General features: G+C 46.4%; 1 protein-coding gene across 4 annotated transcripts in view; it reads left to right on the forward strand.

Annotated features, from left to right (window-relative positions):
- Nucleotides 1-17,134, forward strand: part of LOC138960405 (protein bicaudal C homolog 1-like) — an 84,772-nt gene that overhangs the window by 19,459 nt on the left and 48,179 nt on the right. For 2 of the 4 annotated variants that reach the window (XR_011453965.1, XM_070332310.1), the window contains exon 4: nt 7,208-7,287. Coding sequence is in view for 3 of the 4 variants with exons in the window: in XM_070332310.1 (XP_070188411.1) it covers nt 7,208-7,287 (80 nt within the window). In the remaining variant the exon portion in view is untranslated. Of the gene's footprint in view, nt 1-3,360; nt 3,545-3,592; nt 3,761-7,207; nt 7,288-17,134 lie in introns of those variants that run through there. The other 2 variants (XM_070332313.1, XM_070332312.1) reach the window with 2 other exon arrangements.

Below are 17,134 nucleotides of genomic sequence, written 5' to 3' on the forward strand. Positions count from 1 at the left end.
TTGGGAAGTTATTCGCTTTGTGATTGTGTTTTACATGGCATTTTACCTGTAGCTCAGCCTTATAACTATGTGATCATCAACAATATGTAAGGTATGCGTTTCTAGCACATTCACAGTCTGTTGGGAAGTTATTCGCTTTGTGATTGTGTTTTACATGGCATTTTACCTGTAGCTCAGCCTTATAACTATGTGATCATCAACAGTATGTAAGATATGCGTTTCTAGCACATTCACAGTCTGTTGGGAAGTTATTCGCTTTGTGATTGTGTTTTACATGGCATTTTACCTGTAGCTCAGCCTTATAACTATGTGATCATCAACAATATGTAAGGTATGCGTTTCTAGCACATTCACAGTCTGTTGGGAAGTTATTCGCTTTGTGATTGTGTTTTACATGGCATTTTACCTGTAGCTCAGCCTTATAACTATGTGATCATCAACAATATGTAAGGTATGCGTTTCTAGCACATTCACAGTCTGTTGGGAAGTTATTCGCTTTGTGATTGTGTTTTACATGGCATTTTACCTGTAGCTCAGCCTTATAACTATGTGATCATCAACAATATGTAAGGTATGCGTTTCTAGCACATTCACAGTCTGTTGGGAAGTTATTCGCTTTGTGATTGTGTTTTACATGGCATTTTACCTGTAGCTCAGCCTTATAACTATGTGATCATCAACAGTATGTAAGGTATGCGTTTCTAGCACATTCACAGTCTGTTGGGAAGTTATTCGCTTTGTGATTGTGTTTTACATGGCATTTTACCTGTAGCTCAGCCTTATAACTATGTGATCATCAACAATATGTAAGGTATGCGTTTCTAGCACATTCACAGTCTGTTGGGAAGTTATTCGCTTTGTGATTGTGTTTTACATGGCATTTTACCTGTAGCTCAGCCTTATAACTATGTGATCATCAACAATATGTAAGGTATGCGTTTCTAGCACATTCACAGTCTGTTGGGAAGTTATTCGCTTTGTGATTGTGTTTTACATGGCATTTTACCTGTAGCTCAGCCTTATAACTATGTGATCATCAACAGTATGTAAGGTATGCGTTTCTAGCACATTCACAGTCTGTTGGGAAGTTATTCGCTTTGTGATTGTGTTTTACATGGCATTTTACCTGTAGCTCAGCCTTATAACTATGTGATCATCAACAATATGTAAGGTATGCGTTTCTAGCACATTCACAGTCTGTTGGGAAGTTATTCGCTTTGTGATTGTGTTTTACATGGCATTTTACCTGTAGCTCAGCCTTATAACTATGTGATCATCAACAATATGTAAGGTATGCGTTTCTAGCACATTCACAGTCTGTTGGGACGTTATTCGCTTTGTGGTGCTGTCATTTTCTGGGATGTGCTTTCTTCAGCGCCACTCTGTCTCTCTCCCTAGCCTCCTCACTCTGTCTCTCTCCCTAGCCTCCTCACTCTGTCTCTCTCCCTAGCCTCCTCACTCTGTCTCTCTCCCTAGCCTCCTCACTCTGTCTCTCTCCCTAGCCTCCTCACTCTGTCTCTCTCCCTAGCCTCCTCACTCTGTCTCTCTCCCTAGCCTCCTCACTCTGTCTCTCTCCCTAGCCTCCTCACTCTGTCTCTCTCCCTAGCCTCCTCACTCTGTCTCTCTCCCTAGCCTCCTCACTCTGTCTCTCTCCCTAGCCTCCTCACTCTGTCTCTCTCCCTAGCCTCCTCACTCTGTCTCTCTCCCTAGCCTCCTCACTCTGTCTCTCTCCCTAGCCTCCTCACTCTGTCTCTCTCCCTAGCCTCCTCACTCTGTCTCTCTCCCTAGCCTCCTCACTCTGTCTCTCTCCCTAGCCTCCTCACTCTGTCTCTCTCCCTAGCCTCCTCACTCTGTCTCTCTCCCTAGCCTCCTCACTCTGTCTCTCTCCCTAGCCTCCTCACTCTGTCTCTCTCCCTAGCCTCCTCACTCTGTCTCTCTCCCTAGCCTCCTCACTGTGAGAGAGAGAGAGAGGGGAGGATTGTAACTATCATGGAAGCAAGTCAGCTAGAATATCAGACGTTCAACGCTCGAGTGTTTCTTTTCGTGTGTGATTTGTGCCCTTGTGCGTAACAATCACAACCAGCACACAAGTTTTCTTGACAAAAAAAAGAGCCGTGAATAAAAAGAAAAAATAGCGAGGAACAGTTGATGAGATAGGGAAAGGGGTCATTGAGTAAAAAAGAGGTAAAACGATAGCGGAAAGTAAATGTCCATCAGTTTTAGAACGTGTCCATAAGCAGTCTGCTTGTTAACGTTAAAAAGAGGTAAAACGATAGCGGAAAGTAAATGTCCATCAGTTTTACAACGTGTCCATACGCAGTCTGCTTGTTAACGTTAAAAAGAGGTAAAACGATAGCGGAAAGTAAATGTCCATCAGTTTTAGAACGTGTCCATAAGCAGTCTGCTTGTTAACGTTAAAAAGAGGTAAAACGATAGCGGAAAGTAAATGTCCATCAGTTTTAGAACGTGTCCATTAGCAGTCTGCTTGTTAACGTTCTAAATGTTGTTACTGTTTATAACGTGTATACAAAAAATTAATAAAACACGCTTAAACCCCGTCGCGATATAACCTTCGTGGTTGAAAACGACGTTAAACACCAAATAAAGAAAGAAAGAAACGCTTAAACCAAATGTCCAAAGTAGGGAAGATGTTTGCACAGGTTTTTACCATAGGATCTTCTTTACCTGAGGAGAGTTTATTTATTAAGGAGATTTCTATAGCGCATAACTAAAAGAGTTAACGGCACTGACTCGCTGGAGGACAAGGCTGACTGCACAAAAGATTCAATCCAGGTTATAATCGTTTGGGGGAATCGATAAGCCATTACCCCCCGCGGGTTAGGGGGAAGAATTTACCCGATGCTCCCCAGCATGTCGTAAGAGGCGACTAACGGATTCTGTTTCTCCTTTTACCCTTAAGTGTTTCTTGTATAGAATATAGTCAATTTTTTTAAAGATTTTAGTCAAGCAGTATGTAAGAAATGTTAAGTCCTTTGTACTGGAAACTTGCATTCTCCCAGTAAGGTAATATATTGTACTACGTTGCAAGCCCCTGGAGCAAATTTTTGATTAGTGCTTTCGTGAACAAGAAACAATTGACAAGTGGCTCTATCCCATCTTCCCCCTTTCCCCGTCGCGATATAACCCTTCGTGGTTGAAAACGACGTTAAACACCAAATAAAGAAAGATAAGCCATTGATGAGGGGGGGGGGGGGGAGAGGTATGTGTACTTTGCTTGAGTGCTAGCTGGACACCCCTCCACACACACACACTTGGTCACGCCAGGGAAAGACAGGCTATGCGGTGTGCGATCACAGGGGGTTGGAAGGAGAGAGGAAGGAAAACAGGGTGCTTTACTGGAGTGAGAGAGAAAGCGAGGTCGACCGTGTAGACAAATTATGTACACTGCTTTTCGCTTGTGATACCCACTCAATGTTTGGCACCACTTCACTTATTACGACTAGTGACGGGGACATGCACCTACTGCTGGCGTCGCCCGAAAGTCGTGTGTGATCGCTACTGCTCTTCCATCGGGCTTGCTAGGGTGAGCGATAATCACGACACGGGACTCGTGTCTCTCTCTCCCGGCGTGACAGATCAAACTTGATTTATTGCCTGCTTTACTTTTGTGCTCTTCCGTGCCGTTGTCACTTGACTTGTATTGTGTGCTGTGCCAAGGAGGAATTGTACTGATCAAATCCTGAAAGCATGCGGGAGAAAATTATGTCTGCGCGTCCCTGCAAAATGGGTGTCAACTCAGGTTCGAACTGGAGGATTATCGTACTCACTTGGTTTTTTTTCAGTGCTGAAATTTCGGATTAAAGAAAAATGAAATTCTGTGGCTTTGACGGCGGACTGGCATGCTGGAACGTTCAAGTTTGAGAAGTGCGAAGTGTTTATTTCGAAGTTGTTAGTGGTCGACATGTGGAAATAAGGAAAGAAAGCTATGTCGGAGAAAAGAGGGGATGGGTTGGTGTCACCTTAATTTAATTTGCATTTCTGATTTCCGGCGTTGTGCTGCTTGTGTGTGTGGGGGGGGAGGGGGGGGACATTTACCTGTTGTTTTCAAATTGTCTGTTTTGAGTTTAAGACGGGGAGATGGAGGGTTGTTGCAGGCTGGAAGTGACAGAAGCTTGAGTGTTTGCGGCCAGGCAATCTGCAGTCTCAAGGTGTTGTGCTTCTCAGCGAAGAGACTTCATCTGTTTTTGTTCTCACAAATCTGTCATCGGATAACAAAACTTTACCACCAGCAGAAATCGCGACCACCTTTTGCACAGCGCCGAGCGAAGTTTGGAGCGATAGTCATGTTGGTACTGAGTGGAGAGTGGGAGGGGGTGGGGTGTTGAGGGAAAAGGTGTTTGCGTGACTGTGTATGTATGTGTGTGTGTGTGTGTGAGAGAGAGAGAGCGCGCGCATTTATGCACGTGCAAAATTCGCTAGACTACGCAGTGAGGTAGATAAGTTGTAGCTAACCTAGTTTGTTTCATGGAAATCTCATCAGTCTACATGACCTGCAAGGCCGTATTGTAAGTTACCCATCGGCGTGGATTCTTGCCGAGAAAACTCCAAGGAAAACGATGAGACGGGCGATAAAAACAAAGCCCCCATTGTCCGGATGAGATTTTGCCCCGACCTCTCCGTCGCTGGGCACATCCTTCAGAAGAGATAACAAATTCAGTGGCTGTCAGTTGATTATCATCGTCCCACTGGTCCCACCTCCTTTCGTACCCGGTTCCGTCTCCATCCGTCCCCTTGGGCGCGTGTCTGGTTTTCTCAAGATGATAATATTACGATTTGAGTATCAAACGATTTGAGTATAAAACGATTTGAGTATCAAACGATTCATAGAGAATGTACGTGGAAGCAGCATGTGATTTAATTTTATTTGCTTGTTTCGTCTCTAAAACTGACAGGCTGGTATGTGTCTGTTTTTATATTTAGTCAAGTTTTGACTAAATATTTTAACATCGAGGGGGAATCGAAACGAGGGTCGTGGTGTATGTGCGTGTGTGTCTGTGTGTCTGTGTGTGTGTGTGTGTGTGTGTGTGTAGAGCGATTCAGACTAAACTACTGGACCGATCTTTATGAAATTTGACATGAGAGTTCCTGGGTATGAAATCCCCGAACGTTTTTTTCATTTTTTTGATAAATGTCTTTGATGACGTCATATCCGGCTTTTCGTGAAAGTTGAGGCGGCACTGTCACCACCTCATTTTTCAACCAAATTGGTTGAAATTTTGGTCAAGTAATCTTCGACGAAGCCCGGACTTCGGTATTGCATTTCAGCTTGGTGGCTTAAAAATTAATTAATGACTTTGGTCATTAAAAATCAGAAAATTGTAAAAAAAAAATAAAAATTTATAAAACGATCCAAATTTACGTTTATCTTATTCTCCATCATTTGCTGATTCCAAAAACATATAAATATGTTATATTTGGATTAAAAACAAGCTCTGAAAATTAAATATATAAAAATTATTATCAAAATTAAATTGTCCAAATCAATTTAAAAACACTTTCATCTTATTCCTTGTCGGTTCCTGATTCCAAAAACATATAGATATGATATGTTTGGATTAAAAACACGCTCAGAAAGTTAAAACAAAGAGAGGTACAGAAAAGCGTGCTATCCTTCTTAGCGCAACTACTACCCCGCTCTTCTTGTCAATTTCACTGCCTTTGCCATGAGCGGTGGACTGACGATGCTACGAGTATACGCTCTTGCTGACAAAATGGCATTGCGTTCAGTTTCATTCTGTGAGTTCGACAGCTACTTGACTAAATATTGTATTTTCGCCTAACGCGACTTGTTATATTTAGTCAAGTTTTGACTAAATATTTTAACATCGAGGGGGAATCGAAACGAGGGTCGTGGTGTATGTGCGTGTGTGTGTGTGTCTGTGTGTGTGTGTAGAGCGATTCAGACTAAACTACTGGACCGATCTTTATGAAATTTGACATGAGAGTTCCTGGGTATGAAATCCCCGAACGTTTTTTTCATTGTTTTGATAAATGTCTTTGATGACGTCATATCCGGCTTTTCGTGAAAGTTGAGGCGGCACTGTCACGCCCTCATTTTTCAACCAAATTGGTTGAAATTTTGGTCAAGTAATCTTCGACGAAGCCCGGACTTCGGTATTGCATTTCAGCTTGGTGGCTTAAAAATTAATTAATGACTTTGGTCATTAAAAATCTGAAAATTGTAAAAAAAAATAAAAATTTATAAAACGATCCAAATTTACGTTTATCTTATTCTCCATCATTTGCTGATTCCAAAAACATATAAATATGTTATATTCGAATTAAAAACAAGCTCTGAAAATTAAATATATAAAAATTATTATCAAAATTAAATTGTCCAAATCAATTTAAAAACACTTTCATCTTATTCCTTGTCGATTCCTGATTCCAAAAACATATAGATATAATATGTTTGGATTAAAAACACGCTCAGAAAGTTAAAACGAAGAGAGGTACAGAAACGCGTGCTATCCTTCTTAGCGCAACTACTACACCACTCTTCTTGTCAATTTCACTGCCTTTGCCATGAGCGGTGGACTGACGATGCTACGAGTATACGGTCTTGCTGAAAAATGGCATTGCGTTCAGTTTCATTCTGTGAGTTCGACAGCTACTTGACTAAATATTGTATTTTCGCCTTACGCGACTTGTTGTTGTTGTTGTTGTTCATTTTGTGGGTGTGTGTGTTTTGTTTGTGTCTTTGTGCATTGATGTGTGCTGACTTCATTGTCACTAATGTGCCTGGTGGGTAGCTTTCAAATTCTGTTGTTGTTTTTTCTCTCTCAGTAATATGAAGGGTTGTTTTTGATCCCAGGTACTTTGTCCTTTTACCGTGTACTTTTATATAATGTAATTGTTTCAAGTACATATCACACACACCCTCACACACTCTCTCTTTCTCTCCCCCTCGTTCGTCTGCTGTCCTGCCAATGCTGCTCTGCCAATGCTGCTTTTTCGTGTGTCTGTTAGTGCTCTCTCTCTCTCTCTCTCTCTCTCTCTCTCTCTCTCTGAGACACACACATGCACATTTAAACACTTTCATGCTTATTTCAGCAGGTTCCCGTTTTTATCAGAGCATGTTTATTTGGGGTATAAACTGACTCGTGTTTCGTCGGTTTTCGTCGGTTCCTTTCCCTGGCAGCCACTTGAAAATGAAGAGAGCATGTTATGGCTCTGCTTGTTTCAGATCCCCACATAAAGGTGATTGGCTTTCCAGATGATGTGAGGGCAGCCAAGGCAAAAATCATGAGTATTCTCGACACAAAGGTAAGCTTCAGTCTGTCTGGCTTGTGTGTGTGTGTGTGAGGGGGGCGGAGGAGGAAGGTGAGAGAGGTGTGAGGTAGTGTGGTCATGTTCTAGATGGTGTGTCGGGGAATAGAAGGGGAGTGGTGGCAGAAAGTGTGTGTGTGTATTTGTGTGGCAGAAAATGTGTGTGTGGCAGAAAGTGTGTGTGTGTGTGTGGCAGAAAGTGTGTGTGTGTATTTGTGTGGCAGAAAATGTGTGTGTGGCAGAAAGTGTGTGTGTGTGGCAGAAAGTGTGTGTGTGGCAGAAAGTGTGTGTGTGTGGCAGAAAGTGTGTGTGTGTGTGTTGCAGAAAGTGTGTGTGTGTGGCAGAAAGTGTGTGTGTGTGGCAGAAAGTGTGTGTGTGTGGCAGAAAGTGTGTGTGTGTGGCAGAAAGTGTGTGTGTGTGGCAGAAAGTGTGTGTGTGTGGCAGAAAGTGTGTGTGTGGCAGAAAGTGTGTGTGTGTGTGTGGCAGAAAGTGTGTGTGTGTGGCAGAAAGTGTGTGTGTGGCAGAAAGTGTGTGTGTGTGTGTGGCAGAAAGTGTGTGTGTGTGGCAGAAAGTGTGTGTGTGTGTGGCAGAAAGTGTGTGTGTGTGGCAGAAAGTGTGTGTGTGTGGCAGAAAGTGTGTGTGTGTGTGGCAGAAAGTGTGTGTGTGTGGCAGAAAATGTGTGTGGCAGAAAGTGTGTGTGTGTGGCAGAAAGTGTGCGTGTGTGGCAGAAAGTGTGTGTGTGTGGCAGAAAGTGTGTGTGTGTGGCAGAAAGTGTGTGTGTGTGGCAGAAAGTGTGTGTGTGTGTGTGGCAGAAAGTGTGTGTGTGTGGCAGAAAGTGTGTGTGTGGCAGAAAGTGTGTGTGTGTGTGTGGCAGAAAGTGTGTGTGGCAGAAAGTGTGTGTGTGTGTGTGGCAGAAAGTGTGTGTGTGTGGCAGAAAGTGTGTGTGTGTGGCAGAAAGTGTGTGTGTGTGGCAGAAAGTGTGTGTGTGTGTTTGGCAGAAAGTGTGTGTGTGTGGCAGAAAGTGTGTGTGTGTGGCAGAAAGTGTGTGTGTGTGGCAGAAAGTGTGTGTGTGTGTGGCAGAAAGTGTGTGTGTGTGTGGCAGAAAGTGTGTGTGTGTGTGTGGCAGAAAGTGTGTGTGTGTGGCAGAAAGTGTGTGTGTGTGTGTGTGTGTGGCAGAAAGTGTGTGTGTGTGTGGCAGAAAGTGTGTGTGTGTGGCAGAAAGTGTGTGTACGTGTGTGTGTGGCAGAAAGTGTGTGTGTGTGGCAGAAAGTGTGTGTGTGTGGCAGAAAGTGTGTGTGTGTGGCAGAAAGTGTGTGTGTGTGTGGCAGAAAGTGTGTGTGTGTGGCAGAAAGTGTGTGTGTGTGTGGCAGAAAGTGTGTGAGTGTGTGGCAGAAAGTGTGTGTGTGTGTGGCAGAAAGTGTGTGTTTGTGGCAGAAAGTGTGTGTGTGTGGCAGAAAGTGTGTGTGTGTGGCTGGCAGAAAGTGTGTGTGTGGCAGAAAGTGTGTGTGTGTGGCAGAAAGTGTGTGTTTGTGGCAGAAAGTGTGTGTGTGTGGCAGAAAGTGTGTGTGTGTGGCAGAAAGTGTGTGTGTAGAGGGATGGGGGCAAGGTGCGTGTGAGATGGGATCTTCAAAATGTTAGATGACGTGGAGTCAGACATGCAAAATGTTAGATGACGTGGAGTCAGACATGGTGGCAAAAACTTAAAAAGTGTGAGGGCGAATGTTGGCAATGCAGCATTCTCAGATGTCAGTCGGGCACAGACAATGTTTTAGTCTGCTAATGCCAGAACGAAATGCTAGTCAAAGAGCTGAGAACCTGTTGCGTTCGTTTTGTTTGTTTTTGACTCACATGCGAAGCAAAAGTGAGTATGTACTCACCCGAGTCGTCCGTCCGTCCCGGCGTCCGTCCGGAAAACTTTAACGTTGGATATTTCTTGGACACTATTAAGTCTATCAACACCTGATGTGGCCTGATGGTGTATGGTTACAAGATCTCAAAAAACATGTGCGGCAACTTGACCTCACTTCAAGTTCAAGGTCACAGGGGCCGTAATTGTTGTCTTAAAAACGACCATTTTTCACATTTTCGCATTTTTTTCTGAAGTTATCGAGAATGGCAACCTTAGCTATGTATGCTATACAGGGCAATGTAAACCCTATCTTTGGACACCAGTTTGGTTGACCTTGCTTCAAGGTCAAGGTCGCAAGGGTCCTTTAAAGTTGGATTGTATACATATTTTGAAGTGACCTTGACCCTGAACTATGGAAGATAACTGTTTCAAACCATAGACCAAATAGCCTGGACCGCCAACTCGTCACGTGACCCTTCGAGGTTACGACGCTCGACTTTCACAGGGGCGCTTAGCGTCCGGTTTGAAAGACAGTGAAAAGAAAGCACGCTCCAGTTATTTGTGACAATGGGAGGTGACAATGAACTGGATTTTCCAAAACTCCAAACTAAACTTAACAAAACTCATCGAAAAACATGTTCCATATGCACTTTAGCTGAGTTTACTTTAGCATTTTCAGAACTTACCTCGGCAACTTCGTCCATGTTTACAATCGACACCGGATATGACATCCCCCTGATTTCTGAAAGGCCAAGAAGAGCGGGGTAGTAGTTGCGCTGAGAAGGATAGCACGCTTTTCTGTACCTCTCTTCGTTCCTAAATGCGAGGGGCCGCTACCTCGTAATAGAGAGAAAGAGCGGAGAGAGAGCTAGTTGGCGGTCCAGGATAAATGGTCTATGTTCAAACTTAAAAATTATGTGGGGCACATGTTATGCTTTCATCATGAGACACATTTGGTCACATATGATCAAGGTCAAGGTCACTTTGACCCTTATGAAATGTGACCAAAATAAGGTAGTGAACCACTAAAAGTGACCATGGTCAAGGTCACATGTATTTTGGTAGGGAAAATGTGTAAAGCAGTTCTTAGTGTATGATGTCATTGCTAGGTTTAGTTATTTGACCTTGACCCTGAAGGTCAAGGTCATGTAAAGGTCAAGGTCAAGCATGTGAGTCGTATGGGCTTTGCCCTTCTTGTTAAACATACTGTTAGACGGTAAGTCCGCTTCAGACTGACTTGCCATGCAATGCAGAACTGTACACATAGACACAAAAGAAGTATACTTGAAGATGGGGGATACTTCCATTATTTCTGTATGGTTACCATCAACAGCAGCAACATTTTGTTGACGCCATGTCAGTTATGTTAACTAGCAGCACAAGTCCAAACGAGCTGTCTATCGAACTGGCTCCCGGTTTCGTAGTGCTTTGTTTCATGCTGTCTTCTTGGATACAATAATTGGTGATCTGGTGTTTCTCATGTTCATTAGTTAGTGCTGAATTTATTTGTTAGTGTTGAGTTTAATACACAACTCTGACCAGCTACCCTATATGCAGAACTAGCAGATCATAACAGGAGCACCTACTCCAGACCGATAAACGATTAATTTCTCTTTCCAACGAGGACAACAATAGTATCTTGCTGCCACTGACTCAGGGCTGACCTGATCTACAGGAAATGCCTCTGACATTGACAAGGGCCACCTACTCTGGCACCAGTGTTTTCACAGTTCAAGAGTGGCTGTTGATATATTTGCTGATCAAATTACCCGCTCAGGTCAGCTCAAAGCTGCAAGTGCCACGTCTGGAGAGGGTGCCCATAATTCAATCAGCCAATGCAAACCACTCTGGGTAGAAGGGGTGAAAGCAGGCGGCCAGTAGGCCAGTTCTACCTGGCATGTTCCTGTGTCTTCTTCTTCTTTTCGATCCCGATCACACTTGGAGTCCAGATCTTGAGATATAATTAGTGGTCCTCTGCAGCGCAGCCACTGGCCCGTACAGCTTGTTGTGCAGGGACTCCGGCAATGGCCAGATTTCCTCTCTCAGCACCTGGTGGTTCCTGCAGTCTCGTAGGATGTGGGCCGTGTCCTTTAGCTGAGTACTAGTGGAACTCCCCTTTTAACACTGTGTTAGCTGAGTACTAGTGCAACTCCCCTTTTAACACCTCCAAACATCTGAGAAAATCGGGTCTTAAAAAAAAAAAGTCTTAAAATGGGGGTACAGAGGTTATGAAGAGAAGGTCTGAGAAAACAAGGTCTTCAACAGGAGGGTCTTGAAAAGGGGGTACAGAGGTTATGGAGAGAAAGTCTGAGAAAACAAGGTCTTAAACAGGAGGGACTCTTAAAATGGGGGTACAGAGGTTATGGAGAGAAAGTCTGAGAAAACAAGGTCTTAAACAGGAGGGACTCTTAAAATGGGGGTACAGAGGTTATGGAGAGAAAGTCTGAGAAAACAAGGTTTTAAACAGGAGGGTCTTGAAAAGGGGGTACAGAGGTTATGGAGAGAAAGTCTGAGAAAACAAGGTCTTCAACAGGAGGGTCTTGAAAAGGGGGGTCTTAAAAGGGGGGTCTTGAAAAGGGGGTACAGAGGTTATGGAGAGAAAGTCTGAGAAAACAAGGTCTTAAACAGGAGGGACTCTTAAAATGGGGGTACAGAGGTTATGGAGAGAAAGTCTGAGAAAACAAGGTTTTAAACAGGAGGGAGTCTTAAAATGGGGGTACAGAGGTTATGAACAGAAAGTCTGAGAAAACAAGGTTTTAAACAGGAGGGAGTCTTAAAATGGAGGTACAGAGGTTATGGAGAGAAAGTCTGAGAAAACAAGGTTTTAAACAGGAGGGAGTCTTAAAATGGGGGTACAGAGGTTATGAACAGAAAGTCTGAGAAAACAAGGTTTTAAACAGGAGGGAGTCTTAAAATGGAGGTACAGAGGTTATGGAGAGAAAGTCTGAGAAAACAAGGTCTTCAACAGGAGGGTCTTGAAAAGGGGGTACAGAGGTTATGGAGAGAAAGTCTGAGAAAACAAGGTCTTCAACAGGAGGGTCTTGAAAAGGGGGTACAGAGGTTATGGAGAGAAAGTCTGAGAAAACAAGGTCTTCAACAGGAGGGTCTTGAAAAGGGGGTACAGAGGTTATGGAGAGAAAGTCTGAGAAAACAAGGTCTTCAACAGGAGGGTCTTGAAAAGGGGGTACAGAGGTTATGGAGAGAAAGTCTGAGAAAACAAGGTCTTCAACAGGAGGGTCTTGAAAAGGGGGTACAGAGGTTATGAACAGAAAGTCTGAGAAAACAAGGTCTTCAACAGGAGGGTCTTGAAAAGGGGGTACAGAGGTTATGGAGAGAAAGTCTGAGAAAACAAGGTCTTCAACAGGAGGGTCTTGAAAAGGGGGTACAGAGGTTATGGAGAGAAAGTCTGAGAAAACAAGGTCTTCAACAGGAGGGTCTTGAAAAGGGGGTACAGAGGTTATGGAGAGAAAGTCTGAGAAAACAAGGTCTTCAACAGGAGGGTCTTGAAAAGGGGGTACAGAGGTTATGGAGAGAAAGTCTGAGAAAACAAGGTTTTAAACAGGAGGGAGTCTTAAAATGGGGGTACAGAGGTTATGGAGAGAAAGTCTGAGAAAACAAGGTTTTAAACAGGAGGGAGTCTTAAAATGGAGGTACAGAGGTTATGGAGAGAAAGTCTGAGAAAACAAGGTCTTAAACAGGAGGGTCTTGAAAAGGGGGTACAGAGGTTATGGAGAGAAAGTCTGAGAAAACAAGGTTTTAAACAGGAGGGAGTCTTAAAATGGAGGTACAGAGGTTATGGAGAGAAAGTCTGAGAAAGCAAGGTCTTAAACAGGAGGGTCTTGAAAAGGGGGTACAGAGGTTATGGAGAGAAAGTCTGAGAAAACAAGGTTTTAAACAGGAGGGAGTCTTAAAATGGGGGTACAGAGGTTATGGAGAGAAAGTCTGAGAAAACAAGGTTTTAAACAGGAGGGAGTCTTAAAATGGGGGTACAGAGGTTATGGAGAGAAAGTCTGAGAAAACAAGGTCTTAAACAGGAGGGTCTTGAAAAGGGGGTACAGAGGTTATGGAGAGAAAGTCTGAGAAAACAAGGTTTTAAACAGGAGGGAGTCTTAAAATGGGGGTACAGAGGTTATGGAGAGAAAGTCTGAGAAAACAAGGTCTTAAACAGGAGGGAGTCTTAAAATGGGGGTACAGAGGTTATGGAGAGAAAGTCTGAGAAAACAAGGTTTTAAACAGGAGGGAGTCTTAAAATGGGGGTACAGAGGTTATGGAGAGAAAGTCTGAGAAAACAAGGTCTTAAACAGGAGGGTCTTGAAAAGGGGGTACAGAGGTTATGGAGAGAAAGTCTGAGAAAACAAGGTCTTCAACAGGAGGGTTCCACTGTAGTACTAGCCCCAAGACAAGGCGCTGCTTTGCCAGCCACTGTAGTACTAGCCCCAAGACAAGGCGCTGCTTTGCCAGCCACTGTAGTACTAGCCCCAAGACAAGGCGCTGCTTTGCCAGCCACTGTAGTACTAGCCCCAAGACAAGGCGCTGCTTTGCCAGCCACTGTAGTACTAGCCCCAAGACAAGGCGCTGCTTTGCCAGCCACTGTAGTACTAGCCCCAAGACAAGGCGCTGCTTTGCCAGCCACTGTAGTACTAGCCCCAAGACAAGGCGCTGCTTTGCCAGCCACTGTAGTACTAGCCCCAAGACAAGGCGCTGCTTTGCCAGCCACTGTAGTACTAGCCCCAAGACAAGGCGCTGCTTTGCCAGCCACTGTAGTACTAGCCCCAAGACAAGGCGCTGCTTTGCCAGCCACTGTAGTACTAGCCCCAAGACAAGGCGCTGCTTTGCCAGCCACTGTAGTACTAGCCCCAAGACAAGGCGCTGCTTTGCCAGCCACTGTAGTACTAGCCCCAAGACAAGGCGCTGCTTTGCCAGCCACTGTAGTACTAGCCCCAAGACAAGGCGCTGCTTTGCCAGCCACTGTAGTACTAGCCCCAAGACAAGGCGCTGCTTTGCCAGCCACTGTAGTACTAGCCCCAAGACAAGGCGCTGCTTTGCCAGCCACTGTAGTACTAGCCCCAAGACAAGGCGCTGCTTTGCCAGCCACTGTAGTACTAGCCCCAAGACAAGGCGCTGCTTTGCCAGCCACTGTAGTACTAGCCCCAAGACAAGGCGCTGCTTTGCCAGCCACTGTAGTACTAGCCCCAAGACAAGGCGCTGCTTTGCCAGCCACTGTAGTACTAGCCCCAAGACAAGGCGCTGCTTTGCCAGCCACTGTAGTACTAGCCCCAAGACAAGGCGCTGCTTTGCCAGCCACTGTAGTACTAGCCCCAAGACAAGGCGCTGCTTTGCCAGCCACTGTAGTACTAGCCCCAAGACAAGGCGCTGCTTTGCCAGCCACTGTAGTACTAGCCCCAAGACAAGGCGCTGCTTTGCCAGCCACTGTAGTACTAGCCCCAAGACAAGGCGCTGCTTTGCCAGCCACTGTAGTACTAGCCCCAAGACAAGGCGCTGCTTTGCCAGCCACTGTAGTACTAGCCCCAAGACAAGGCGCTGCTTTGCCAGCCACTGTAGTACTAGCCCCAAGACAAGGCGCTGCTTTGCCAGCCACCATAGTACTAGCCCCAAGACAAGGCGCTGCTTTGCCAGCCACTGTAGTACTAGCCCCAAGACAAGGCGCTGCTTTGCCAGCCACTGTAGTACTAGCCCCAAGACAAGGCGCTGCTTTGCCAGCCACTGTAGTACTAGCCCCAAGACAAGGCGCTGCTTTGCCAGCCACTGTAGTACTAGCCCCAAGACAAGGCGCTGCTTTGCCAGCCACTGTAGTACTAGCCCCAAGACAAGGCGCTGCTTTGCCAGCCACTGTAGTACTAGCCCCAAGACAAGGCGCTGCTTTGCCAGCCACTGTAGTACTAGCCCCAAGACAAGGCGCTGCTTTGCCAGCCACTGTAGTACTAGCCCCAAGACAAGGCGCTGCTTTGCCAGCCACTGTAGTACTAGCCCCAAGACAAGGCGCTGCTTTGCCAGCCACTGTAGTACTAGCCCCAAGACAAGGCGCTGCTTTGCCAGCCACTGTAGTACTAGCCCCAAGACAAGGCGCTGCTTTGCCAGCCACTGTAGTACTAGCCCCAAGACAAGGCGCTGCTTTGCCAGCCACCATAGTACTAGCCCCAAGACAAGGCGCTGCTTTGCCAGCCACTGTAGTACTAGCCCCAAGACAAGGCGCTGCTTTGCCAGCCACTGTAGTACTAGCCCCAAGACAAGGCGCTGCTTTGCCAGCCACTGTAGTACTAGCCCCAAGACAAGGCGCTGCTTTGCCAGCCACTGTAGTACTAGCCCCAAGACAAGGCGCTGCTTTGCCAGCCACTGTAGTACTAGCCCCAAGACAAGGCGCTGCTTTGCCAGCCACTGTAGTACTAGCCCCAAGACAAGGCGCTGCTTTGCCAGCCACTGTAGTACTAGCCCCAAGACAAGGCGCTGCTTTGCCAGCCACTGTAGTACTAGCCCCAAGACAAGGCGCTGCTTTGCCAGCCACTGTAGTACTAGCCCCAAGACAAGGCGCTGCTTTGCCAGCCACTGTAGTACTAGCCCCAAGACAAGGCGCTGCTTTGCCAGCCACTGTAGTACTAGCCCCAAGACAAGGCGCTGCTTTGCCAGCCACTGTAGTACTAGCCCCAAGACAAGGCGCTGCTTTGCCAGCCACTGTAGTACTAGCCCCAAGACAAGGCGCTGCTTTGCCAGCCACTGTAGTACTAGCCCCAAGACAAGGCGCTGCTTTGCCAGCCACTGTAGTACTAGCCCCAAGACAAGGCGCTGCTTTGCCAGCCACTGTAGTACTAGCCCCAAGACAAGGCGCTGCTTTGCCAGCCACTGTAGTACTAGCCCCAAGACAAGGCGCTGCTTTGCCAGCCACTGTAGTACTAGCCCCAAGACAAGGCGCTGCTTTGCCAGCCACTGTAGTACTAGCCCCAAGACAAGGCGCTGCTTTGCCAGCCACTGTAGTACTAGCCCCAAGACAAGGCGCTGCTTTGCCAGCCACTGTAGTACTAGCCCCAAGACAAGGCGCTGCTTTGCCAGCCACTGTAGTACTAGCCCCAAGACAAGGCGCTGCTTTGCCAGCCACTGTAGTACTAGCCCCAAGACAAGGCGCTGCTTTGCCAGCCACTGTAGTACTAGCCCCAAGACAAGGCGCTGCTTTGCCAGCCACTGTAGTACTAGCCCCAAGACAAGGCGCTGCTTTGCCAGCCACTGTAGTACTACCCCCAAGACAAGGCGCTGCTTTGCCAGCCACTGTAGTACTAGCCCCAAGACAAGGCGCTGCTTTGCCAGCCACTGTAGTACTAGCCCCAAGACAAGGCGCTGCTTTGCCAGCCACTGTAGTACTAGCCCCAAGACAAGGCGCTGCTTTGCCAGCCACTGTAGTACTAGCCCCAAGACAAGGCGCTGCTTTGCCAGCCACTGTAGTACTAGCCCCAAGACAAGGCGCTGCTTTGCCAGCCACTGTAGTACTAGCCCCAAGACAAGGCGCTGCTTTGCCAGCCACTGTAGTACTAGCCCCAAGACAAGGCGCTGCTTTGCCAGCCACTGTAGTACTAGCCCCAAGACAAGGCGCTGCTTTGCCAGCCACTGTAGTACTAGCCCCAAGACAAGGCGCTGCTTTGCCAGCCACTGTAGTACTAGCCCCAAGACAAGGCGCTGCTTTGCCAGCCACTGTAGTACTAGCCCCAAGACAAGGCGCTGCTTTGCCAGCCACTGTAGTACTAGCCCCAAGACAAGGCGCTGCTTTGCCAGCCACTGTAGTACTAGCCCCAAGACAAGGCGCTGCTTTGCCAGCCACTGTAGTACTAGCCCCAAGACAAGGCGCTGCTTTGCCAGCCACTGTAGTACTAGCCCCAAGACAAGGCGCTGCTTTGCCAGCCACTGTAGTACTAGCCCCAAGACAAGGCGCTGCTTTGCCAGCCACTGTAGTACTAGCCCCAAGACAAGGCGCTGCTTTGCCAGCCACTG

The sequence above is a fragment of the Littorina saxatilis genome, linkage group LG2, assembly GCF_037325665.1.
Source record: "Littorina saxatilis isolate snail1 linkage group LG2, US_GU_Lsax_2.0, whole genome shotgun sequence".
NCBI lineage: Eukaryota > Metazoa > Mollusca > Gastropoda > Littorinimorpha > Littorinidae > Littorina > Littorina saxatilis.